Source organism: Agelaius tricolor, unplaced genomic scaffold (assembly GCF_023055355.1).
Source record: "Agelaius tricolor isolate 1412-34295 unplaced genomic scaffold, bAgeTri1.0.p SCAF_23, whole genome shotgun sequence".
Classification (NCBI taxonomy): domain Eukaryota; kingdom Metazoa; phylum Chordata; class Aves; order Passeriformes; family Icteridae; genus Agelaius; species Agelaius tricolor.
In genome coordinates this window covers 6,014,040-6,040,215 of record NW_027269283.1, presented here as the reverse complement: position 1 = coordinate 6,040,215, position 26,176 = coordinate 6,014,040, and the positions used below count along the sequence as shown (strand labels likewise).

General features: G+C 42.9%; 1 protein-coding gene across 3 annotated transcripts; it reads right to left on the bottom strand.

Annotated features, from left to right (window-relative positions):
- Nucleotides 1-1,343: 1,343 nt before the first annotated feature.
- Nucleotides 1,344-26,118, bottom strand: RPRD1B (regulation of nuclear pre-mRNA domain containing 1B). Of its 3 annotated transcripts, none has more exons than XM_071446957.1 (8): nucleotides 25,800-26,118; nucleotides 24,214-24,343; nucleotides 23,033-23,166; nucleotides 16,927-17,039; nucleotides 15,006-15,132; nucleotides 13,765-13,940; nucleotides 5,140-5,195; nucleotides 3,647-3,819 (listed from the first exon to the last, which is right to left on the bottom strand). In XM_071446957.1, exons 1-7 carry the CDS (start codon nucleotides 25,948-25,950, stop codon nucleotides 5,163-5,165), a joined length of 864 nt encoding a protein of 287 aa, XP_071303058.1. In that variant the 5' UTR covers nucleotides 25,951-26,118; the 3' UTR covers nucleotides 3,647-3,819; nucleotides 5,140-5,162. The 3 variants fall into 3 exon arrangements, with proteins under 3 accessions (XP_071303057.1, XP_071303058.1, XP_071303059.1); XM_071446958.1 differs by lacking the exon at nucleotides 3,647-3,819 and adding an exon at nucleotides 4,445-4,661; XM_071446956.1 differs by lacking the exon at nucleotides 5,140-5,195 and having other exon boundaries at nucleotides 1,344-3,819; nucleotides 25,800-26,115.
- Between the last annotated feature and the right edge of the window lie 58 nt (nucleotides 26,119-26,176).

Genomic DNA, 26,176 nt, shown 5'->3' with positions numbered 1-26,176 from the left:
TGACCAGCATGACCACGATTCCTTCTGCTCCAGCACACATGAACGCCTGTGAGGCCCTTGGCCTTTATTTTAAACTTCTTCCTAAATGTCATTACACAAAGCCATTACTGAAAATAAAAATAAAGAACGTGTTTTCTACCTACTGTTGCCTTCCAGCAAGTGAGAGGCAAAGGATGCCTGTGGCACATCCCTAAAGCCAGTGACATCACTGCCAAATGTGCGTCCCAGCTCACTCCAACAGACTGGCGCCAAGTCTGCTGTGAAATTTCATCCAAGTGTTTTACCAGGTCATTTTTTTTCAGAGCATTAGGGACAGCTTATACTTTTTCTAACTAATCCTAGAGATAAATATACATAAAGTTTGGAACTGAACAGGGAACATATCAAAACTTGGTCCAAAAAACCAAAGCCCACAGCAGCCTGCCCTGGGTCAAAACTCTGGCAGCACAACTTCCCACCCTCCCCCCACAGAATGCCTCCACCACTTGAAGGCTCTGCCCTTGGACATCACCATTACAACCTGGGATCTCACAGTTAACCTGTCTGTTAGTCAGGAGTGAGTTCCTCACCTTGTACAGGTGCATAAGCCCCCATTCCTTGGTTACACAGTAGGGAATGCACACCAGTGCACTGAGGTACTCAACTGCACAGGCAGCTGCCTAACAGTCAAGTATTTTTGGAGGCATTTGTTCCAGCTCTTAAAAAAACAACAAAAACCTGATTTGCAAAGGCAAGGAAGGACAGCCAGTACCTTGTCACATTTCTTTCTTTGAAAACCCCACCTTAGTTTCTGCAACACCACACAAAGGTGATTTTCACCAGGAGGACCCACACCAGCTCCCTCCTGCTCCCACAACAGCGCCCAGCCTCTGCAAGGCTTTGTGAAAGCAGTGCTAAATATAGTCCCTTTAAGGGAAGATTTGTAAATCAGTATAAAACATAATCCGCTTTGCAGATCCTCTCCAGGGCATATGAAACAATCACTGTTTGCCCACAGAGGCTGTTGCAGACTGGTTAATTGAAGAACCCCTAAACCTCCCCAAAATCTCCAGAATTAACTCCCAAGGTAACGTGAAGACCCCAAAGCTGAGAGGCTTCGATCACATTGACCCTCTGGAACAGCAGCTCCTGGTGCTCATGCAGGGAGGCACCTTCCTCCCATTCCAGGTTTGCCTTTTATTTGTATTTTTCCCAGAGTAACACCTAACACGGCCTACAGAAATCCCCCATTTCCACTCTGCACAGAAAACTGACACAAGGATCTCCCCAAGTCACTGCCTGGGCTTTAGAAAGGTAAAAAACCCACAAGGTGCTGGAGCATTGAGGAAAGAAGGACACTACTGTTCAATGACACCCTCTTTATTCAAAAATAGATATCTATGAGACATTTCAGAATATACTGCTGTCAAATGGCAGCCTATATGTCTAAATTAATTCCTAAGTCAATTAATATACAGATTTAAGCTTTTGTTAAAAAAGACACACTGTGGGTAAATCTGTTTAACCTTCAGAAAATGTCACCCAGTTCACCAGATGCCCTTTGCCCAAAAAGTAAAACAAATAAAATTAAAAACTACAAGACTTCATTTAAATTAAGCAAAATAAAACACACGCATATATTCAGAAAAAAAATCAAAACATTTCAATTAAAAAATAAAAAAACCAGACAGACAACTCTCTCACAGATCTGCCCAAAACACAAACGTGAGATGCCAACACATTTGTCTACATCAGTTTTTGACAGTTTTTGTCCTATAATGGATACACATTCAATCAATGCTCAAAATAACTTGGTTTAACAGCCTCGGGGTAACTCTGTGAGCTGAATCAGGATGGAAAAGTCTTTTGGTTTGGGTTCTTCAAGTTTGGTGTTGGGGTTATTTTTTGTTTGTTTTTCATTTTTGGCAAAAGCAGAGAGAATGTACAGTGTTTAATCTAAAGTATGGACCATAAAAGGCTGCACAGTCAAAGCGACTCAGGGAACACAGAGTTCTGCCACTGGAAAAATTCCTGTAAACTAAAGAGAAAAAAACATCTGTAGGCTGGGCAGTGAGGGTGCAAGGAGCATTAAAAAAGGACAAAAGGAAGTGTCAGTAGGAAAAGGACGTGAGCTTCTGAACAACTGAATGATCAAAAGATGCTGTGGTGGTGTTTGCTGTAACTGAACGCTGACCGGGCTACTGAACAGCCTGAAAAATAAATTAATGCGGAGCAGAACGAGCTTTGCATTTCTGCATTTTCTTCTCCTGGCTTTGACACCAGCTCAAAATCACAGGGAGGCACAGAGAGAGCATCTCGGCTCACTTCATCCTCTGTCTTACAAAACCTGTGTTACCAGATCAAGTGTCTCCAGAAACAGAACCTGCTTTATAGTGAGAGGTGCTAAATTTAAACAGAATTGTATCCAGATTGGAATGGTTCAGTGATCAGAGTCCAGCTTGTCACACCTAACACACAAACTGAAATGTAACTACACCCCTGGCAGCTAAAACACTAGCCAGCAACATAATGGAATTAAGAGCTTTTTAAATTTACCTTTTTTGTTTTTTACACTTTTCCTGATTATAAAAATCAACTTACAATCTGTGACACAAAATTAAGTACATCCTTCTAATATCTACATGCATGGACAGGGTACATGTGCATACAGGATATATGCATATATATGGGTCTATTTTCTATATAAATAAATATTTATACCACATTTAACATCTGTGCATCAGACAACTTCACTAAAGCTATGGAGAGAGTTTATATCATTGGATTTTCAATGTAACCACCCTGAGAGCAGACCTAGCAGCGCCTGTCACAGGGACACCAGCAGCTGCCACACACCATTCCAGCCTCTCAGGTCATTAAATCAAAGCTTCCATTACCATCTGATTTCATATAATGAAGAGGAAAAATGTGGTATAAATCTAAGGTAGCTAGAACAAAATTTACTTCCACTCCCACTTAGGTAACATCCAGTTCTGCTTTGCTCAGCACAGTGTAACTTATGAGTCTACCTCTAATTTCACAAAGAAAAGCTGCTTATTTTTATTGCCTGTGACTTCAATTTACATCCATGCCAAATGAGAACTACCTTCACATCAGGCCACAGCATTATGAGGAACTGCAGGTTTAGGAACAAATCTTTCCCTGTACCATTGCTGAGCAGATGCTTCCCCTGACATGGCACAGGACTGGCATGCACACACATCCCTATGAGGCCCATGAGCCATTCCACTGCTCCCAGAGATGGGGCTCAGAAACCCAACCAAAACAGATGAGACTTATTCAGAAATAATACAATATTTGTACAGAGGGAAGATGCTGCACAGTCAACCTTCCTCTGGAAGCTTCCCAGGTATGTGTGTACGTGATTCGTGATCTTTGTGGGGGTAACAAGTGCTAAGGGCAAACAGTAACTAAAGAGTACAGGAAAAGATGAGAGAAGTTTGCCTAAACAGACCACCCCCACTCCCTTTAGAGCTCACAAAACTCACTCCTCTTCCTCCCCTCCCGTGAGCCAGTGCACACAGAGAGGGTGAGTATGAGCAGCCAAGAGGTTCAAAGCAGGGTCTGCGAGGTCCTTCCTACTGCAGATCTTGGAAGACTGGACTTCCAGCCAACACCAGTCTTCTTTCTTCTGCTGGTAATAATGAAAACTGGGGCACATGGTTTGTTCTAGTCTGTTGAAAACAGGTCCCCAGCAGATGGCAGAGGTGCCAGACCTCCTGTGACATTGGGCAGCAGTGACAGGTCTGGAAGGCTCTGGATGTGAGATTTCAGCTCCTTGCGCACTTGGGTTACCCGAGCGAGCTTCTGTTTATATTCCTGAGGGAAAGAGACAAGGGAACAAAGACTAAGCACAGGTTAATTAACAGTGCTGTTAGTTAAGCCAGGAGTCTCTTCCAGGTGAGGACTCAAGGAAAGCAGCCAGGCCCTGCTGCTCTGAGCAACTGCTGGCATGACTGCGGACCCTGCCATCTGCCCCAAATTCACAGCCTGCCCACAGGCTCTGGCATCCCTAAACTAATAACCCTGCCCTGCCTTACTAATTGTGCATGTAAAATGTCCCCAAACCAGCACACACTAGGGCCTGATAGAGCATTTGAGAGAAGTGTCAGTGCAGAGTTGCTTTATCCTTGTGTTCTTCCCCAAATACTGACTCCCATCTGCTGCCAGAATGTTCCTGATACCCCTCCACTGCCAGAAGCCACAGGCTGAGGCACACCACAGGTATGCTGCCAAAATGCTCATTGCTTTCAAATGTGATCAATTCTCAACACTTAATTAATCCAATTTCCCCCTTTCAAGCTATTAAATCAAACCCAAGTTTTGGTTGTCAAACAGGGCCTCCTTTATGAGCTCACATTACAACCCTGGCATGGCAGGGACACCATGGAAACTCGTGTAGGACCACGGAATGTAAACCAGGGAAAGGCACATCCACACCAGATACAGACATTAACATCTTCAGGATTTTATTACAGAGGAAAAAAGAGCAAGCTAAAAATCTCCAAAGAGGAAACTTGAAAGTGGTTTTTCCACAAATGAGGTCTGGATTCAGTAGTAAAAGTGCAGTAAGGAATCCCTATCCATGCACAGAAATTCCCCCAGATCTCAGAGACACCAGTGACTTGTGTTCCTAATGAGGAGAGAGAGGAGTTTGGACCCTGAAAATGGAAGAAAAAAAGAACTGTACCTTGGTCTATTCTGGTGAGAAGCCACTTATGAGCAGCCCAGCACACATCCAAATTATCCAATACAGAAGATTTTAATTAAAGAGTGTTTATGCAATTTTCAAAGTTTTGTGATTCTTTATATTCATGTAACAGTCAGAGAAGACAGCAACTGAAGGACTAAAACTCCAATAGCAGATAATTTTTTTTTAATGTGCCAGTCCTTACTCAACTACATGTGGCCTACTTTTCATGGCACCTCCAGAATGCAGGAAACAATGAGCTTAAGAAAAAAAAAATACACAGAACAGACTGCCACACAGCCAGCTAGAATATCAATTCACTTTTCATTTCTTAATTACTTGGCAAAGAGAACAGAAGTTTATATCTCTGAAGATCAAATGAAACTAGGCACATGTTTAATCAAAACATCTTTCTGAAGAGTTTACAACTTTAATCCAGACTTTCTAACCTTCTCAGTGATGGAAATTCTCTTCACCTTCTCCAAACATCAAAGCACAGCAGTTCCTGTGGGGTTACAAGCAAGGAGTTTACACTCTCTGTGTTTCATTATTTTGAATTAGAACAGTGAGAGCAGCGGTCAATCGCAACAACTCCCGATACCCCTGCAATGGCTGTGTAAGTGCATCCCATAAATTTCCTGCCAGCACCAAACAGAAATGCCTTTTAACAGCCTATTTCAAACTTAAATCCTTTATGAGGCTCAGTGAGTTAATATAACCAAACGCTTCTGTGAACATACGCAGGATACACAGTGAAATAAGTCCAAACAAAGCCCTCCCAGCTCCATGAACTGCAGGGTGCTGCTCTCATGCCTAGAGAACAGCAACAAAAAAAAACCACCTCAAGGTGCACACATTAATTTTGTGAGGATTTGTCTTGCTTTAATGAAAGAGAATCAGGAAAAAAGAATGTACCCAGAGCCCTAATCACACTCTTTTGGGAATTCTTAAAGAGTGAAACAAGTCGAGAAACTCACGAGATGAAGACAGAGAATAAAAACAAACCCCCCAGATTCCTTGGCATTAATAGAGAGCAGCAGCAGATAAAGAGAGATGCCATGGAGGCACAGCATTCCAACACTTGGGATTCTCCTCCAAAAGCATGTGGGAGCCAACGCTGGGGATAGGGAGAGAGTGCCCAGCTCAGGGCTGGCACACCCCCAGCGCTGGAGATGGAGACAGCAGCACCCCAGCTCCTGCACACACAGCAGAGACTGCAGGAACATCCACTGAGCTCCAAATGCTGGCACAGAGAAGGTGGAAGAGGCTGGACTTGGAGATCCACAGAAAACCATTTTAAAAATATTTTAAAATCCATAATTCACACCATTGTCAGGGAGTGATGGATATCAAGCCAGGAAAGAATGAGCAGCACTTCCTCCTCAAGAATGCCAAACTGTCAAGAGCGAGTATCAGCAGGTGTTGCTTTCTTCTGTAGTAATTCCCACTAAAGATAGGAACAAAAAAAAAAAAAAAGAAGGGCAAGGCAGTTGGCAAGTCCTCCAGGTCTGATAAATGGGCAGTGAAGATGAAAAGAAGTTGCAAATTCCAGGCATATGCCAAGAAAATACCTCAAATATGGCTTGAATTGCCAAGATCCACACAAAACAATTATGGATTTATGGATCCAATTATAGATCCAGAAAAAACAATTATGTAAAACCAGGTACAACCTCCAAAGAAAGACTAATGTCCTGCCATTTTCAGGGCAAAACTGACCAGGATCCATCACTTCTCATGGACAGTCAGGGCTGGAATGTGATGGCTTTTGAGCTGAAGATGATTTGCATGACCATTAGAGTTACATTAGATGCAAAGAACATTCCTCTCCCAAGAGAGCCACTTAGGGGAGGGAGAATCTTGCCAATGACTTCCTTGCCTGACAGCCCAGTTCTTATAAAACACACTGACAAATTAAGAACCACCAAGATGTGTCCAAACCACACTGCTGCTAGTAAACACACAGACTTAGGAGCAATTCTTCTGCATATTAACAACACCAACCTGCTTCCAAATTCACAGTTAACAGCTTCAAGTGTTTAGGAAAATATTGCTCTTAGCATGTCCTTATTTTCAGGGATACTCTACATTGAGGGCTACATGGAACACTGAGTTTTCAGAAACATCCTCCCAGTTTGAACAAAGACTTTTGTATGCACATGATGACAAAAAATAAACATCAAGTCACCTTGAGAACCACATTCCTTTCAATTCTAAGTAATTCCACCTTACTAATAAGTAAATGTAAGTATTATCTAGTCTACACCAAAGATCTAAATCCTACTTGCTAAAAACCAAAGTGAAAAAATAAGACAGAAAAAATTCTCATAAGGAAGAGGCAGCAACAGCCCCCAAACCAAAACTGGCTCAGAAAAACATCAATAAATTCAGGAATGGAAACTAAGGGAATAATCCAGAAACCAAGATTTCCTAGAATAGATGAATACTTACTGGGTAGATTGGATACACATCACAGAGCATGGCAGGAAACTGTCTGCTCTATGCTTAACCCTCTCCATCCCTCTGGGCCTGAGATGCTGTGCTGATTCCTGGCAGAGCTGTCAAGGAGTGGAGAGACCATGAGCCAGAGCTGGGACAGGGAATGCTGGCTGCTCCCCTCAAGAATACACAGCAGCAGAGACACTGAACCCCCTTCCAGCTTGAGGGCTTTGCTTTTTCCACAAGTTCTGGACATATTCTGCAACACAGGACTCTGGAAGCAGGTTTTATAGGCAACCATGTTTTTCACATAGCCCATGCCTGGAAACTTCACCTTGCAGATTTTTCTACAAGGTCCTCCCATTCCACGAAACTGAACAACACAAAGTCCAGTTAAGAAGCTGCTGCTTTCCGAGGCCTTCGTTTGTACTCTGTGTTGAGCTGATTGTCTCATTGATCAGTAGGTTTATATTAAGATTAATAGTATTTGGATGCTATTTGCTTTTTTTAGACAAAATAATGAGACCTCTGCTGTAAGCAGGAGTTTCAGGATGATAGAGGAAAAAACTGGCTCTGTGCCACACGGATGCTTTTGCTAATCAACATTTCCTTTCAGTGCATGGCGTTCTACATCCTCAGTGGCCAAGAGAATTAGATACTCAGTCCTTGAAACAAATGCAAAATCAGAATTAGCCACTGCTGAATGAAGCTGACACAGTGTTTCATTCCAAAGCAGCCGTGCTTGAACATTATAGAACTGGCTGTAATCAACATGACAGGAAATTCATCCTGAGCACTGCTGCGTGGCCTGGTTCACCTTGTCACGTTCCACAGCAGAGATTTCAGCTTATTTTGGCTCAGAGTGTGTACTGGACACGTCCTCTCCTGCGCAGGGTCGAGCAGGAACATGCTGTAAGTCATCACAGCAATTGCATCTGCTGAAAAAACATCTAGCTAAGCATTAATGAGAATTTGGAAAGTGAATAAGAAGAGCAGCCGGTCAGGCGCAGTTTTGATATGATGCAGCTTGAGCCAGCTGTAGGAAAGCAGAAGACCACAAACAAGCCAGGGGAAAAAGGCATCAGAGGTTCAGCAGGAATTTGGAGACTATGTAGTGAAGTGAGAAGTCTGACAGCCATGTGATTGTATGTCCAAGTAAAACCTCTCTTACTTCTGCCATTCCACAAGCTCATTGGAGCAGAACCCTCCTCAAAAGCAAAGTGAAACCAAATGCCAGGGTGAAACCAGGTTTCCTCATTCTGCAGCAGCACTAAACCAGAAAATCTGAGGTTTTATCTGAAAGATGCAGTCCAGGAATCAGAGCTTGAATGATGTATTTCCTTACAGAGTCTTCAGTTCATTTTCAACCTTAAATTTGTTCAGTCTTACTCTTTTAAATTTGACAAGGTTTCTTTCTTCTGTGGCATCATTCATCACACTTCAGCAGAGATGGTGTTTTTGCTCGTGGCAGAATTACGTGCTCTCAAACCAGAACTCGTTTCCTTGCTCTCCTCTTTGTTTAGGACAACAGAAGAGGCAGCAGCATTTCTCTAGCTGCTGGGAATGCCTCAACCTCTGCAATGCTCAAAAGCTCTCAGAAAAAGCCCAGGCTGCTGCCACTGTATGATGGACAAAGTCATCATTGCATTTGCCAAATACCCTTCCAGAAATAAACATTGAGGGGGGTACAGTTGATGTTCACCATAAAAATCAACATCCAGGGCACAAGCCAACAGCTACATTCACCTCTTCAAGCATCTTAATGCTTTTCTAGCTAAGCAAGAGAGTGGTCAACACTCATTCCCCTCACTAAAATGCATAAAAACATGGTATGTTAATATTGTATTATTTTTATTATATGTAATACTTTTATTGTTTAGTATTATTCTATTTGCAGCACAACTGTAATTATAAATATCTACAAGCACCTACAAAATGAAGGAACTGTATCTTTCCATTGTGCAAAGAAACACAGCTGTTGCCTCGAGCCATACATGGCCCAACAAACCCACATTCCCTCTTGCCCCACATCCAGAGGCACCAGTGGCTCACAGCTGGCAGGACTGGTGCAGTCACTGGTGCACAGCCCAGCATTTCTTGCCCCATTAGTCACCAGTTTGGTCCTACAGACCCAGGTCTGGCACTGTCTGGGTGCTCCAAGCTCAGGATCTCCCTGCCAGGGTGGCAGAGCTGACCCCACTCTGCTGCCGATTCCCACAGCCGCTCCTGCTACTTCACACGTGTCAAATAATGACAATTTTGTTTCCTGGCAGGAGCCCTAAAATTTCATCTCCTATTTCACTGTCTAAACCACTGAAATGAATATACCACAGAACCCAAGAATTCCTGTCTGAAGGAAGCAGCAGCCACAAAGCCGTGCCAACAGTGACACACTACAGAGACCCAGGCAGTGGAAGCAGCACAGCAATAAACTGCCTATTAACCCACTGAACTAAATTGTATTGCAAGAAAATGTATAGTGCTGGGCAGTCCAGAAAACCTCAAGTGAGAATGCACTTCATCCCTCAGAGATGCATTATCAAAGAGGGTTTGCAAATTTGTGTGGGCACGGCATTAACACCTTATTAAAGGTGCCTTGAAGCCATGAATATTAAAACTCACAAACACCTAAAAAACCCCAGAGCTCTCAGCAGGACTCTAAGTGACAATTTTTCAGCTGCAGCCAAGAATCAGAATATTTCCCCTAAGCTGGATCTTAAATACAGTATGTTCTTTAGATTTATAGCTGCAGACATGTAAGCACACACTTCTTTGAGTACATACACTGCTCCACCCACGCTGCCTGTGTTACACTGTTCCTCACGTCACCTTCCACCAACACAGATACAGAAGGTATGTGGAAGAATTGCCCTCACTGACTGCACATCAAACCAAAAATTCTGACTGCACAATCTTCTATTTTTTTCTGCCTCTTCTCCCCATCAGATCAAAAAAACCCTCCCTCCACTCACTCTAGGTTTCCTACTGACAGTAGTTATTTCAGGTTCCCATGAAGCTTCTACACAATTTGCCATTTCCTGGGTTCTTCCAGTCTCCTCTGTTTACCTGACTTGACTTTACACCTGCCTGGTACACCAATAGGGGATGTTCTCTCCCCACTGCATTTCCATTTTACACAAACTAATTCCCTGGATTTTTTTCTCCTTGCCTGCCATGCATTCCAGAAGAGTGCTCTGACTTCAAAAGACAATTCTCCTTGAAGTTCTGCAGGCTCAGGTGCTTGAGGACAAAAAACCTCCCCAGCTGATTGTGCTCAGTAATTGTAATGGTGCAGCAATGGCCAAAAATAACACAAATCAGGAAACTTCCATTGGAAGTTCAATACTACTGTGAGATACAAGGACACATCTCATTCTTATAGAAACAACAGCTCCTGCTTCTACGCCCATCTGAAAGTGGATTTTATTTCCTGTCATCTGCTATTGTGAATGTCCAGGCCACCTCTGATCTATCCCTGGCAAGGAAGATCAAACTGCAGCTGCAGTATCGAGCCCACAACTGCTGAGCAAGATGAAGCACTATTTTAAAAGAAATTCAGTGTTCAGCTGTTGAATGACAGTATCCCCCACACCTTTCAGGAAGTTAACATGAGGAATACTTACCTTTGAAGATATATGCCTTGTTATAGGCTCTTTAGTATAAATTTGGGGCCAGCTGATTTTAGTGACTGATAGAATTAAAAAAAAATCTACCTTCTTAAGTGCTCTTAGACTACAGTCAAAATATCACAATACCACTCCCAGGATAAAGGAATCCTAATTATTACACTTTGATTTTTTCCATTGCTACCCTAAAACCAGAGTTTGTCCATATGTTATGATCTTCAGGCTCTGTTACAGCTTTTTCCCTTCAAATCACCAGTGCTGCTTTGCCTCTCACTGTTTCAATCCCTACTCATGCCAGCTGTGTCCATGCTGATGTGTAATTCCTTTCCAAAGCCTCAGCATGCTCCTCAGCAGTGTCCCTCAGTTAAACAGCCTTACTGCAACTGATGACAAGAGCTGTGTCACAGGGGTTTGACATGCAGAGTATTCTGAGTATTACCCCACAAGACACAAACATACTGAGTTTATGTATATTTTGACAATTTGCTGTTTCATGAGGGACAGCATTAACAGGATTAGTAAACAACTGCAGCTCTTTAGACCATAAAAGCTGCTTTGCAAAAAGACACAGATTAGCTGCTTTCATTGCTATCTCAGTGAAAGACTTTGCGAGTAAATAAAATACAAAAACATCCAGAGTAATTTCCAAATTAGGTATTTCCATCTCTTAAAATATAGCCCTGACTTTTATTTGTCAGAAACCCCTCTACCCAACCAACAGCCTTGGCTGGATGAGGATGGTGAAGTAAACAATCCATCTTCCATCCAAACACACCCTCTCATCTAAGTCAGGAAACTTAGAGGAAACTTCCTCAGCACAAGAGGAAAATCTCAAAATACCAAAGATTCTGGAAAAGATACTTCAAGAGAGCAAAGGCTACAATTAGTAGATATTTAAAATTAGATTGTTTTAAGTTATTTTCTCATTTCAGACCTTGCCTGAGTAAATGTTTTGGTTTTTAATACATTTTTAATTGTTACAAGTTTCAGATCCTTCTAGTAAAATGCTTATTAGCACTACAAAGAAAAATACAGGCTTATCAATACTGTGAGAACATCAAAGACTCAAATAAAACTGATAAGCAGATCTGGCCTGCCTTATCTGTAACCAGCATCTTCCACTGTTTATTAACCCTCTACAAGGGCAGAACAATGGAATGCTGTAATCAGGCAAGATCCCTCACTGAGGTTTGAGAGCTGACACGAATATCAATCGTGCCTCATGTTCACTGCTGGAGTGGCATTTCCTGCAACTCTGTTTACACTGCTACAGCACTGAGGCCCTCTTGTCTGGCAGAATGACAAAGATGCCAACCTAAACTGATACTTAATAAGATCCTAATATTTAAATAGGATCATTCTTTATTTTCTAATGTAGTGAAGAATGGCGTTTACACCTAATAGTGTGCAAGCAGCCTGTCCCATTGCCATCAGCAGGATTACAAGCATTAACAAAGCAACTCAACCAGCAAAACCCTTAATTTTCAGGGTTACATTTCTGCCTCTGCCAGAGTTACAATTTTCAAGTAACATTCTTTAGCAAAAGGATATTTTCCAAACAAAAAACCTCCACGACTGTCACAACATTTCAGCTAATGCATTAGAAATTTTAATTTCATGTTGTCATTATGGATTTCTCAGTTTCAAAGTCTCAAGCTGACTCAAAATTATTAATTGTTCTGGGCCTTTTAAAGTATTATTGTGCAGCATTTTGCTACCTATAGCAGTATGTATCATTTAGGTATTTTTTTTACATACACATAGGTGTCCTTAAAGCAAGAAAAAACCTCAAAACCTGACCCAAGACTTCCACAGAAAATAAATCAGTTGCCAAACAACATTTGGTTTCATGGCATCATCTGTATCCCCATCTAAAAGTGTTTTTCTGACTCAGTCATAAGACTGATGCTATGCTTGAAGAAATTCAGTCACAAGGCATTGAGAAACTCCAATATAAACACAGGCAGAGAAAACACTCAAAATGAATTTTATCTGGGAACAATGTTGCCGAGCTGTCAGAGGAGGAGGTTTGCCATGAGAGTAAACAGAGACTGCAATTGCTGCAGCTCAGTCTCCTTCCAGAAGATTTTGTCCTCCACATCCCCTCCCATCCCACCCCGCAGCAGCTGCTCATCACCAGCACGGCGGTGCAGAGAAGCCCTTAATGTGCCGCCAAGGGGCAGTTTAGCAGATGGCAGAGTGACATACAACCACAGCCATTAATTAAACTCCTCGCTAGTCCCACAACGTGCTGCTGAAAGAACTTCCACGGAGAAGGCACATTTCGGATAAACAGTTGTAAACAGCTGGCTGCACAGCCTGAGCAAGGGGGCTCAGCTCAGCCCCAGGCTGTTTTAGGGTCCTGCCCTCCCTGTTCAAAGGAGCTGTACAGGAAACACAAGTCATTGTCTTTCACTACCAGCCCCATTTACACTGCACCACAGAAGCTGTGGGTAAGTGGCTGTTAAAGGATGTAGAGCAGAAGATCTGGTTTAAACTGCTTCCCCTGAACAAGCAGGGGTTCAAGAAGCAGATGAAGGATACCTAATCATCAGGAAAATAACAAAAAACCCAAGCAGTATAAAAAAAACCTCAGCTAATTATGGCAAAGGGAGGTTAATTTTTTGAAAAGGGTTAATTTTTTAAAATTTTGTCATAACAAAATAAGCTATGTGTTAGGCAAGTCTATTTTTCTTTAAGAAGTAGAGAACTCTGGGCTTTCCAGGTGCATTGAGACATCTAGACTAAACATCAGGACAGATTTGCACTCTGCAGATCTGACATCGCTTTCTTACCCGTTTTTCTCCAAGTGTAAAGACAACTAGAACCTAGAGAACCTAGAACCAAATGTAAAGGCAGGACCTGGAATCAAATGCAAAGGCAGGACCTGGAACTACGTAAAGGTAACACCCAGAATCATCTCCCCTCTGGAGAAACCCATAGATTAGGAGTCCAGGGCGAGCATTTGGTGAGCCAATTGTTCTGCCAGCTCCAGTAACAGGCACTCACCTCCAGTTTCTTCTCCTTCTCCGTGAGCACATCCTTCTGGTTCTGGGTGTACTCGATGAGCATCCGTGCCAGCTGGCGCCGGTCCTCCAGCTCGGCCGCCAGCCGCCCGTTGTACTCGGCCAGCAGCAGGCACGCCTCGTCCACCGTCTTCGAGAGCCGCTCCGCAGCCTCTTTGTCTGCGTGCAAAAGTGTTGGGTGATTTAGAGGACAAAGTTTAAAACTTCCAATTGTTGACAGAAGGGCTGCAATTCACGAGCCGCAGGCACAATAACATCTTGTTCGTAAATATACTTCTGGCTTGACAGGAAAATAAGGGCTGTTATCACAGGGGTAACAGGAAATAGGATGTACACCCTTTGTGGGTTGTATTTTAGACACTGACATAACTGACTGCATTTAATCCTTGCAGAGATGTCAGTGAAAGCAGGGAGATAAATCTATGAATAGTAAGCCTCTATGAACAGGTTAATTAAAATGTTAGAAGTACCTTCAGGTAAACAAATCGGGTGGTTTCTACATTTAAACACTGTGTGCACTTGGTAATTCCTCTTCTATAGGAGCAATTTCAAATGTATTGACACAAATCTAAGAATTGAACACAGTCCAGTTGGACACTGTAAGAATATATTATGAAGGGCCAAATAAGTGATAATTCATAATGAGTTCTAAATTAAAACTACCTCCAGGAACAAGAGTCAAATCAGTTCAACCTCTAAATGCTTCTATTAAAATTACTTTTCAAATGCAATTGTAGAAGTTAATTTAAACAAAGACTGACAGATTAACGGGGGTAGAAATTTGCCTTTTCTATAGCAATCAAGGACTATGTGTGTACTCAGCAGTCTGGTAGAACTTGAAAATATATCAATCAAGGACTATGTGTGTGCTCAGCACAGTCTGATAAAACTTCAAGATATTTTAACAGCTGAGGTGTTTAAGAGCAAACACATCCACTTGAGAACTCTGGCTCGATTTCCTTTATATTCTTGTAAAATGCTGATGATTGTCTCAAAGTACAAAAGCCTCAGTCCAAGCCAAAAAAAGGAAGCAACTATGTAAGTTTTATCTTCAGTGTTAGTCACAGGATTGCTATCTGTTAATTACCCCAGAACTACAAAGCAAGGACACAAAAGCAGGAATTCACTCCACCATACATTGTGATTATTAAAAAAAAAAAAACCCACGCTTTGATTTCTAAGTTATTCTTTGGACCCATGTTCATTCATCTTCCAGTCTCATACCTGTAATTTTCTCCAGTAATGAAACATCTTGAACTTCCTGAGGCAGGGAAGCAATTTTTTGCCGCACTGTTGCATCTCCTGATGCTGCATTTTCCAGGTCTTGTAGGGCTTTGATCAAATCCTCAGTCTACAAGTGAACCAACAGTAAAACCAGGTAACCTTAACCACATCCACTTCCCAGGGATGTGGTCACTGCAGAGGAGCTCACCCACCTCTGAAAGGCACCATTTGAGGAATATTTTCTTCAAGTAATTTTTAAACCTAACACAAGGAGTATTCATTGAGTTTACACTATCCCAGTGTTTGGCTCCTCCTGCATAATTACAGCAGGGCCATCCTTTTCAAGGCTCTGCAGTGGGAAACTTCTCAGTCCAATTAAGAAAAGTGATCATTTAAGACATAGCTGAGAAGGACATGACCACACCAGTCAGAGAACCACCAGCCCTGTGTGCTGCCCCAAGCTGGAACTGAATCTTCCACCCAAGCATCCCTGACAGTCTCTCTGACTCTCTGGAGTGTACAGGCACCTTTTTGTTCTGTTCTAAAGCTGCATTCTGACAGAGCAAAAACACCCAACACCAAATTTCCATCAGCCCAAACAAAACTATACTAAATTTCCATCATGACAAGGTTTAGAATTCTGTAACTTGCTGCTGACTATAAACTCCAATGATGACAAAAGCTTCTCCCATAAATCAAACTTTGCAATCTCCTGATTTTGCAAAGCCATGGCTGTCCTCACCCAGCTTCCTGCAAGCACACAGCTTTCTGCAACTCAAATGGGCCTCTTGATGTGCCCTCAGCTCATCTCTCAGCTGGCTTTAGTGCACTGAGGAAAAACGTGTCAGTTTGAATTAATTCACTCAAAATGCAGCCAAACTTTAAAAGGACGTGGATGAGGAGAGCTCTAGGAGGACCATCCCTGACACATTGTATTTCCTCCTTGCTCAAAAAAAATTTAAACAGGGAAACTCCCTGAACAGGAAGAACAAAGTGTTGCTTTTTTGTTTAAAAAATTCTGAAGTAGGGGAGGTTTTTGAAACAGAACACTAGGACTATAAACACAAGCACTGATTTTTAAACTACAGTTCAATAGTTTGTAAGCTATTGAAAACACTAACAGATTTTAAATAAATATTTTCTTAATCTGAAAAACAAAGAGGTCCATTACCTAATATTTACTACTTCCTTGCAAACTGCAAATGATTTCCAGCAGTGACAATGTTTATAATCAAGAGAAACCATAAACTGCAAGGCATCTGGAGGTAAAACAACAACAAAATTTTCACTTATTTCCTTGACAACTGTTATTTATTTTTATTTTTCAATGTTTACAGTTTACCAGATGGATGGTGTAATTTTTTATCCCCTTCAAATAGGCTCTGGGTTAACATATGTTCATTCTGTAGCCTCAAATGGCTGCAATGATTTTCTATTTCATTCCAAATATTTCCACACCAGTAACATGGAGCCTCTAAAGTCTTCAGTGCTGGTTTTCCTACCAGTTCCATACAAATATAACAAATGTTATGCTGTATAATAACTTACAGAAAGATATGGCCTATGAAAGAAAACTGTGTATTAACTGTTCACAGCTTTAGGTTTTAGAAGCTACACATTGATTTTGAGAAGAATTTAAAATATGGCCTGTTCTTCTAGCAGTCCTTTGGGATTCTTTCCTGGCAGCACTACTCAGACCTTGGGTTAGATCACTGGGAATTGCTCAGAAGTGCAGTAGGGAAAAGGAATCTGTTGCATTTCACATGGACTTCTCAACCCCAAACTGCATCTCACCACTAAACCCATTTCACTTGTTGTCAGCTCCACCTTGTGGCTGTGACACAGGGGAGGTGGCTGTGACACAGGGGAGGTGGCCCTATGGCTTCCAGAGCTCCTCCCAGGCTCAACCCATCCCACATACCAGCAGTGGCCCAGCACTGGGGTCTGGGGGTGAGTAGCTCCCAGGGTAATCATCATCTTCCTCCTCTTGTATTTGCTGGAAAGTTCGCTTTAAAGATTTCTTCTCCTCTGCAACTGAAGACATAGAAACAACTCATTTGGATGCCAGATCTGCCCACATTAACTATCTCTACTTCAAAGAATTACACCAGATGGATGCTCTGATGATTAAGCCCTCTAGGGGATGACCACAGCTGGACTTTAATGTTGGAATCATATTCCAAACACTCAAATGCAAAACAGTAATAAAAGATTGATTTCTTCTTTCCGTGTATCTCTGTACATGCCAGCCTGAGGAAACACGAGCAGTGTGCTCTTCATGTGTTTGTGCCTCTCACAATGAAAGTAGGAAAGACAAATAAATGTGCTATTTGTCAATAAATTACAGACTTCAACCCTCAGATGCTCTGGCTAACACTGAGTGTACAGGTGAGGATTTCTACCAGTAGAAATGAAGCACTGAGGTGTACACGAGGTACTGAAGGTACACAAGGACAGAAGAATTTCAAGTTATCTTTCTGCATTAATTATATGCTCCCTGTGGTCCCACAATCAACACAGCAATTGCTCATTATTCAACCTTCCACTCTTTCATCAAAATGAGGGCTTCAGGACAGTTCTGTGAAACTACAACTCCAAGATGTGACAGCAGCAACACCAAAGCATGAACTAATCTCCAAGCAGGTAACCTGCAACACTTCAGAAACAGGGATGTCATAAAGCAAGACAGCATTAGTTAAATGAACCTCAGCATGGCAAACATTAGCTTGAAAGGGAAGAGACAGTTTATTTAAATGAGTCAGAAGTCTTAATGAAGCTTTTGATCCAGTCACAGAACCTTCAAAAGAAGGTAGACCATTTTTCAGCCTTGCCACCAAAGATAATAAGATATGGGGTAATTTGTAAGAAATCTTTGGACAGTCTTAAGAACATCCATTCAATGGAATCCAGTCTTGCCAAAATAATCTGTATATACTTTGATACACAGGAAGAACCAAGATCACTCCACTTAAAACAAAACCAGACTGTCCCATTCTAATGGGGAACCAAACAGAAAGGTCTGTCCTTAAATGCAGAGTTCTGCCTGCCTTGTCAGGTAGGACATATGAATAAACTTCATTCTAATGGAGAGAAATGAGAGGAGCTGTTACATCCTGCTCATTGGGGAAAGAGCTGAACAACCTTCCCAAGGCAGACACAAACACATCTGTCAGAGGACAGACTCACTCAATGGAAGGCAAAGCAGCACTCAGAAGTTACCCCAAACCAAAGGAATTGTTAACGTTTGATAGAACAAAGGTACCTAGGCTAGGAAAAGGACAGCCAATTATTGCATGTATCCAACTGATGTATGAGTGCTTGACAATCTGACTGACAAGCCAGTGATGCACCAGACCAACAAGGAAAACAGCTGCTGCCCACTGAGGTCTGTGAGAAACACGAGTTGGGTTGAACAGGAGATTAGCAGATGAGAAAGTGGGCAAAGAGAGCATTTAAAATTACCCAGCCCAACACAAGAGGTCATCAGTATTTATCACTTGTGTGTACTTATCATAAAATAATTAACCAACAGAGGATAAACCTGAGCCAACAACAGAAGAATGCATGACCACAGCGATCACACAAGTGAAATTAAATTGAGAGCTGGGATTCAAATTGCTGAAGAGTTATTCCTGCTGTGTTGCCAACTGGTCTATCACAAGACACAGCATTACACTTGCTCACCACTCTGACACAGAGGATTCAGAATTCATTGAATATTCCATCTGAACAAGGCCACACGAGTCTGACTGCAAGCACTCTGAAATCAGTGATGCTGAGCACCTGCAAACCTAGGCAAAAGTCACTGGAGAATTCTAGAAACTCTTTCTCAATTTCATCAAAATAGAAAAAAACCCCTTTGCTTATTTGCAAACCCAGGAGCATATGGAGCAAAAGGATCTCTGAAATCAGAGAACTGAAGCACAGCACAGATACACCCTGCCTGGGTAACTCAACAGAACCTGCCAGCCAGGGGTACTTTAACCATCACAGTCTACACTAGCAGAAAAACGTGTCAAATCCAGCCAGAGAAGGGGAAAACAAGCACTGAGAACATGCAGAACTGATCAGAATGTAATACATAACCAAAACAATCAAGATATCCTTGTAGAATACAGACTGCTTCTTCCATGAAAATCAAGAGCCCACCTCAACATGGACATAAAGAAGCCAGAGAAACCCCAATGAAGTCAGCTCTCCCCCTCTGCTGTGCTCTTCACAGAAATTGAACTCCTCCCAAAAATCCTCCAAAGGGCAAAGCACTCTCCATTTCTCCAAAACAACAGACAAGTGCTCTCCTCACAGCTGTGAAGTGACACTTCAGGCTGCTGTTACCTTGCTGTTGCAGAGTCCACAGATACCAGCAAAAACATCTCTGCACCAACTTTTCTGCTGCAAACCATCTCAGCTGGCTTGAGGAAGGTTACAGTGTCCAAGGCCTTGCTGACAACTATGAGCTTTTCCTGTCAGCTGGACACCTGAGGCATCTTCCCAGCTCAGGTGCTCACTTTCCTGTTCTCAGTTCTTGATGTCTGTTCAGAGGCAAACAGGCTCCTAATGAGCCAGCACCCCTTGCAACCACTCCAAACCCTTCTCTCTTCGGGGTAGATTATTTATGGTTGCTGAAGCTCTCATTACAATATATATTTGTTGGCAGCCTCTCCTAGGGTAAGCCCAACTGGAGCTGAGCTGCTCCAAAACCATACCCAGCCCTGTGTCCAGGTGCCTTCATTTCAGGTACCCTCTGAAGCCTCCCTGCCTGCTCTCCTCTCTGTTCTTCTCCATATTTTAAAACAAGTCTGACTTTCTGCACCAGAATTTGCAACATAAACACAATGAAAGCAGTTGGGGAGCATCTCAGTTCTGTGTTAAGAGTGACACACTCCTACATTCACAGCACATTCAAGGACCTTCTTCAACTGCTTGTTACAAAGACAACAAAAAGAAAACACATCAGCTATATCGGTTGTATTGCCTGAAGGGTTTCACATCAAACCTTTAAGACCTACTTTTCCCAATCTTTGAGAGAAATGGGGGGCTTTTCTCTTCCCTATTGCTTGTGAAAAGAAACATTCTAATAAAAATGAGATTAATGAGAAAGCAAATACAAGCTTAATGAATACATTTAGAGATAAAACAATGTATCAATATTCAAAAGCTCATTTCCATGCATATGCATATCTCCTTAAGGAACCCAAAAGACTAAAATCTGGTAGTCAGCTGCACCACTGAGCAGTCAAACCAGGGAATACAGTGCTTAGAAAGGGCTGGTTGTCTTACCCCTCTGTCTCTCTGAAGGGAAATCAGCTCTGCTCCACAGCAGGAGCTCAGCATGTGCAGACAACTGAATTGCTGTGCATTACCCAAGGCCTTGCTACTGACAAAACAAGAAACAAACTGTACCACTGAAACACTGACTGACGAGCATTAAGAATGTATTTCCTCACTGATACAGGACTCCACTGCACTTTGGCAAGTCACACAACTCTAAGTGATGCTCTCAAGACAAGCAGAGTTATCCTTCTCAGAGAGAAGCACCCATCAGCCCAGGAATTTAAGACACTGCAGTATGAAAAATAACAGAGAACTACCTGCACTGACCTGTTGCCATACCTCAGGCTGAAGAAAAGAATAGTTGTTATCAGAGCACCAGGTGTTATCAGCAGCACCAGATGCCCTTAAGGACCTCCAACATTTTAACAGCACAGCTTGTACCAATCTACAGACACTAACATTGCCTATTTCTCAGCTGTGTCTACCTTGGGAGTCCACAAACCCAGCAAGCCAGAAAGGCTTTGGAGGAGCACTGGACTATGATTTTCCACATTTACAACAATTGTTCTATCTGTAAACCAGGACACCTTAATCTACATCTTGCCTATGTTCACCTGTTTGAAAATGGAATACAGTTAGCACAAAAAAGCCTTCTGCAACTCACCAGAAACTCAAACACCAATTTATGTCAGAAATCCATAAAGCCCCCAAGTGAATCTTGCTCTTACCATCAAGAAGCTAATTTGCACACATGCCAGTCAAAGCAAGGAAAAAACCCACAGGATAACTCTGCTGAATCCTTCAAATTTCTTTTTGACCATGAATTGACAGGGCGGTAACATTCACACTCATGCAAAAGCCTGAACCTTCCTTCAAATAGAAGATACTACATTAATATCTCTAATTACCCAGGCAAATCTAAGTTTCTTGCCAAGTGAAGCTGTGCACACAGCAGCTCTTCAAGGGTTTGTATTACTCCACTCTGCTTCCCACAGACAAAGATCTGTTACTCTTAGGAAGTTTAATTCTGTACAAATGTTTTTAAGTTGAGAAGACAACCGTAGCAGAAGTGGTGGATACCATCAGCCAAAGGGAAAGGACAGTGAGGGACAGCTGGTTGCCAAATGACCAGGAACTAACACATGGTATCAATTATCAATGCCTTTAGATTCAAAGTTAAACACTTGTGAAACACCTACCCAGGCATACTAAATTAAAGTTTCAAAACCTCAGTTAATCAGGTCAGGCTTATCAGGAGTGTAAATTCTGGCTTTTGATAACACACAGGTGCCTCATTCACTGCACCCAGACAAGAGGAACCCCAACATGAGCCAGTTAATGCAGAGACTGTTCACCTTCACCCCCCCAGAGCAGACTCCCTCTGGCTCCATAGAGATGGGATAACCTCTTTAGTCAGGGCAGTTGGCTCACAATATCTGGGGGAAAAACTGCAAAACTCATCTTCCAAAGGATATACCTCACTCAGGGGCAGGTGGAAGGGCACTGGTGTGAGCTGCTAAAGCATCCATCCAGCAGTTCTGCACAAAGCACGTGTGACAAAGCACAAAGCTATAGCCAGAGATGTCTTCACATGCAGATCTCATCTATGCTCATATCTTATAAATTCTACATTAAATACCAACTCAATCAGGCCTTGTTTTCACCACCTAAGAATGGCATAAGAGCTTTTTACTAATGACCAAGACAACTCTCTCACATCATCAGAACTCTGTGGGCAATAGAAAAAATATGACTAGAGCAGCAATGTCATTCCAGCTCATTTGAAGAGACTGACACTTCATAGAATCATAGAATGGCTTAAGGGAAGGGACCTTAAAGGCCACCTCATTCCAACTCCCCTGCCATGGGCAGGAACACCTGCCACAAGCTTGCTCAGGGCCCCATCCAACCTGGACTTGAACAGTTCCAGGAATGGAGCATCCACCTCCTTCAGCAGCAAGGTGGACAAATATTCCTTTAACCAGAACACTCTTGATTTTTAATGACCCTCACCTTCCATAGTTGAGGCATCCCACTGCTCCCCTCTATCCACTGGAGCACTACCAGTGAAACACCTCCAAGTGCTACAGAAGAGGCAAGATCTGCCAAAGCAGTAAATCAAAGCACAGTAAACACAAGCTTATGCTCAGTTTCTCACAGGTTTCATGCAGTAATAAGGTTATACCTGTGATGTCCTAATGATATTAAATTATGCAAAGTTAGAGTTTTCTCCAAATGACATCAGCTGGTGTAAGAAAATAAGAGACCAGACAAGCTTCTGGGGCATATATTCCAGACTTCAATTATTCAAAACTCCTTTCTGCATCATAGTAAAATAGAGTAACTATGGAAAACAAAACAATTAATATGAGAATGGAAGCACTAACAGTATTGAATAAGACACTCTAATAACCCAGCTGAGCAGTCTCAGAGATGCAGAGTGGGACACTTGACTTGAGGTGGACACACCAGTTCCCTGCATCACTGACTTGCTTTCACTCCAAAAGGCAGCCCTGGAGCACTGAACCTGCACAAGCAGCACCAGACATCACACCCAGTTAAGCTCACTGCCAGCCCCAAGACAGCACACCTGCAAACCAGAACTGAGGGTTTAATGAAAATCACACTTCTCAACACAGTCCTGAAGAATCTCCCCAACCAGCTCTGGCAACAGCTCAACTCCTCACAGTAATTGCAGTGAAACATGCACCAATTTAAGAACAAAACACACATGAGAAGCAATATGCATTTACCTTTTGTTTGGGGGCTGTTGGAGTCTTCCATAGACAGTTTGAGCTGCTGGATGAACTCACTGCCATACACACTCCTCTCCTGCCAGATGTTCAGCAATCGTTCCAAGGGCTTCTTGCAGCCCTCGTCTGCCTCTCTGTTCAAAGATTGGGAAATCATTACACTTCAGCTGATCAACACTCCTTATGTTTTCAGAGAGCATCTTCCAAACTGGCAGCTGCACCCATTGCAATATGTGAACATTTGGAGAGAATCTTGCTCATGTTGTCTGAAACAAACTGTGCAAAACATACTTGTGGCCAATTTTCCCCTTTATTTGACCTAAAGATTGCCTGGAAGTCTCCCACCATTCCCACCTCAAAGTAAGGGCAGGAAAGCTGTGAAAGAAGAAATCTGCTATCATTCAGAATTTGCAATAAGAGTTTATAAAAAACCCTGAAGCTGACAAGTTTACAACTCTGAGTATTAACTTTAAACAGCTGTTTCAGCCAATAACACCCCAATTAAAAGCAGGTTGATTGGATCATTAGGCACTTAAATGCACTCAGAGCATGCTCTGACAGTCAGACAGCCCTCCAGAACAGACAAATACCCAGAGCATTAATGTTGTTTAGCTGAGGTAACAGGATTTATTAAGCCATTTAGACACAATCTTAAATAAACAGCAGTGCATTTTTGGTAAGGTGGTGCCTGCATCACTTCTCCCCTTTTAACTATGAAATTCTTCCTTCCTCTAGCAAGGATATTACTGATCAGGTAACACACAAAGAAACTGCTCAAACCAGGAGGCTGGTGAGAGCCCAGTGACCCAAAACATCAGCTCTTTTAAAGTCTTTTGACAATGGGGCAGAGCCATTCATTATGTGGCTTTAACAAACACACCCAACTGCTCAATTCCACTGCTCATAAACAGATCTGCCAGATCTTTAGGTAACAATTGAAATAAAGTCCTTAGGAGCTTCACAAACATGTAAAGCTGAGAAGGACTGGGTCGCACACACATTTACCCATTTACACTAAACAGTCCCCAACCACAAAGCAGTCAGGATCCAATCTCTACTACAGAGAAGATACAAGCATACCCTAGACTTAAAAAAAACCAACAAAATCCAATTGAATTAAGCTTTGAATTACAAGAATGCAAATCCCTAGAGAGGAAAGCTGAAGAAATACAGCAACATACCTGGCAACGTGAGAAAATGCATCCACAAGAACAGATTCAAATTCCCTGGTAAATTCAGGGCCTTTCCTCTTACTGTTCTGGATGACATCGTTTGCTAAATATAGGAAAGTAAGTTTCCTACTTGATTTTGCTGAGAAAGGAAAAAAAAAAAGAAAAAAGAGAAAAAACAAAAGGAGAGTTTGTATTTATTTCTTGTTTCTTACACCTGGAATCATTAACAGGGCTTTCAAAGTTGTTGATAGTTGTTTAGCTTTGCAGTCTAAAAGCAAAGTTCAAAACGTTTCCATTTTACCAAAGGAAATCAGGGGCTTTCAAGTAGTTCTCAATATCCTCACTTCTGCTCTTTTCTAATTAATTCATAAAACAAACATGAGTTTAATGCTTTTTGTGCACAGTGACACCTCAACTCTGAAAAACCAATAAATTTTAAACATAATTTTAAAAAGCTGTTCTAACCCGTCAGCAAATTAATAAACCAATTAGTTTATTTTTTATTAATTAACTTCAGGAAAAATACTCGAATAAAACAGTGTAACTCAGAATGAGTAAAACTGTAGGAGAAAGCTATTATGGAGACTCAAAAAATTTCCAAACAACGCTCCTAACATCAAATTTCTTCAATACACCTTAAATTTTCCTATTTTGACACCACCAGTTTCTGTATCAATATAGCCAGAATTAGTCGGTTTCACTGTTCCCCCAACAAAAACAACACATCGAAGGCAGAAAACAAAGGTGCTCATTTCCACAACAGGGCAAAGGCAGATCTTCAAAAACTCATGAATAAACTACAAATGGCAAAAAGCAGCAATCACATAGTAGACAGCCCAGCTGCTCCAAGGGGCTCGCAGTGCTGGTGTCCGCAGGGGAATGGTGACACTGGCTGCACCTGGGGACAGGGCATCCAATCCCAGAATGGTCTGGGTTGGAAGGGACCTTAAAGATCATCTCGTTCCTACCCCCTGCCACCGGCAGGAACACCTTCCACTAGGCACTGGCAGTCTCCCTTGACTTCAGGATGAAGCCATCTGGGAAATCACCTTTTGTTAATCTGCAAGGAAAACGCGCACAACATGTTTCTGGCTGATAGCACCAAAGAGTTTTATAGACTTCTACAACTACTTTTTCTTTGCTTATCTCCTCTCACTAATTCTGTAACGGGCGAGCTGTATGAATTCAAACCCAAAATTTAAAAACGGAGCCAAACAGCCACAGCATTCCCAAGTCTGCCTCAGCACAGTCAGGGGAACGTAATTCGTGCATCTCTTGTTTTACACCCGCCCAGAGCTGAGCATCCCCTCCCTCTCAACCCACGCTTGGCTGTGCCTCTGTCCTCTGCCTTCCCAAAACCGCCGCCGGTATCAGCGGATACTCCCCTCACACGTGGCGTTCCCCCCAAAGTTTAGTAAACAACAACACAGCAGCCAAACAGCGCCCAGGCTCCCACGAACTCCCGGGACACCAACTTCTCCCGGGGCCGGCCCGCGGAGCTCCGCCAGGAGGAACCGGCCGCGCTCACCGGCAGCTCCGTTACCTCAGGGCAGGGGCTGCCAGAGCGGCCCCCGCCGGACAAACCCCCCGCGCACCTTTGCGGAGCTCCCGGTGCCACACGGCGACGATGGGCCCCGCGTGCTTGCGGTGGTGGATGAGCCACAGCGAGAGCGTTTGCACGCTCTGCTGCGAGTTGCTTAGCTCCGACAGCTTCTTCTCCAGCGCCGACTCCGAGAAGGAGGACATGGGGCCGGGGCTGCTCCGCCCGCGGGGGGGGCGCGGCGCGGCCTCACCGACAACAACCCGCCGGGGCCGCCGCCACAAGATGGCCGCCCGCGCCCTGACCCCGCCGCGGGGCGAGGGGCGGCATCGTACGGAGCGCCGGAGGGAGCCGGGCCGCACGGCGGGCGGGCTCTGCGCAAGCGCAACCATCCTCAGCGCCTGCGCACTGTGAGCACTCGCGATTTTTCTC

Coding starts and splice junctions, on each gene's coding strand:
- RPRD1B (XM_071446956.1), bottom strand. CDS start 25,950: ATGTCCTCCTTCTCGGAGTCGGCGCTGGAGAAGAAGCTGTCGGAGCTA. Junction 24,344..25,799: donor GCACCGGGAGCTCCGCAAAG/GTGCGCGGGGGG, acceptor TTCCTTTCTCAG/CAAAATCAAGTAGGAAACTT. Junction 23,167..24,213: donor GCATTTTCTCACGTTGCCAG/GTATGTTGCTGT, acceptor ATCTTTGAACAG/AGAGGCAGACGAGGGCTGCA.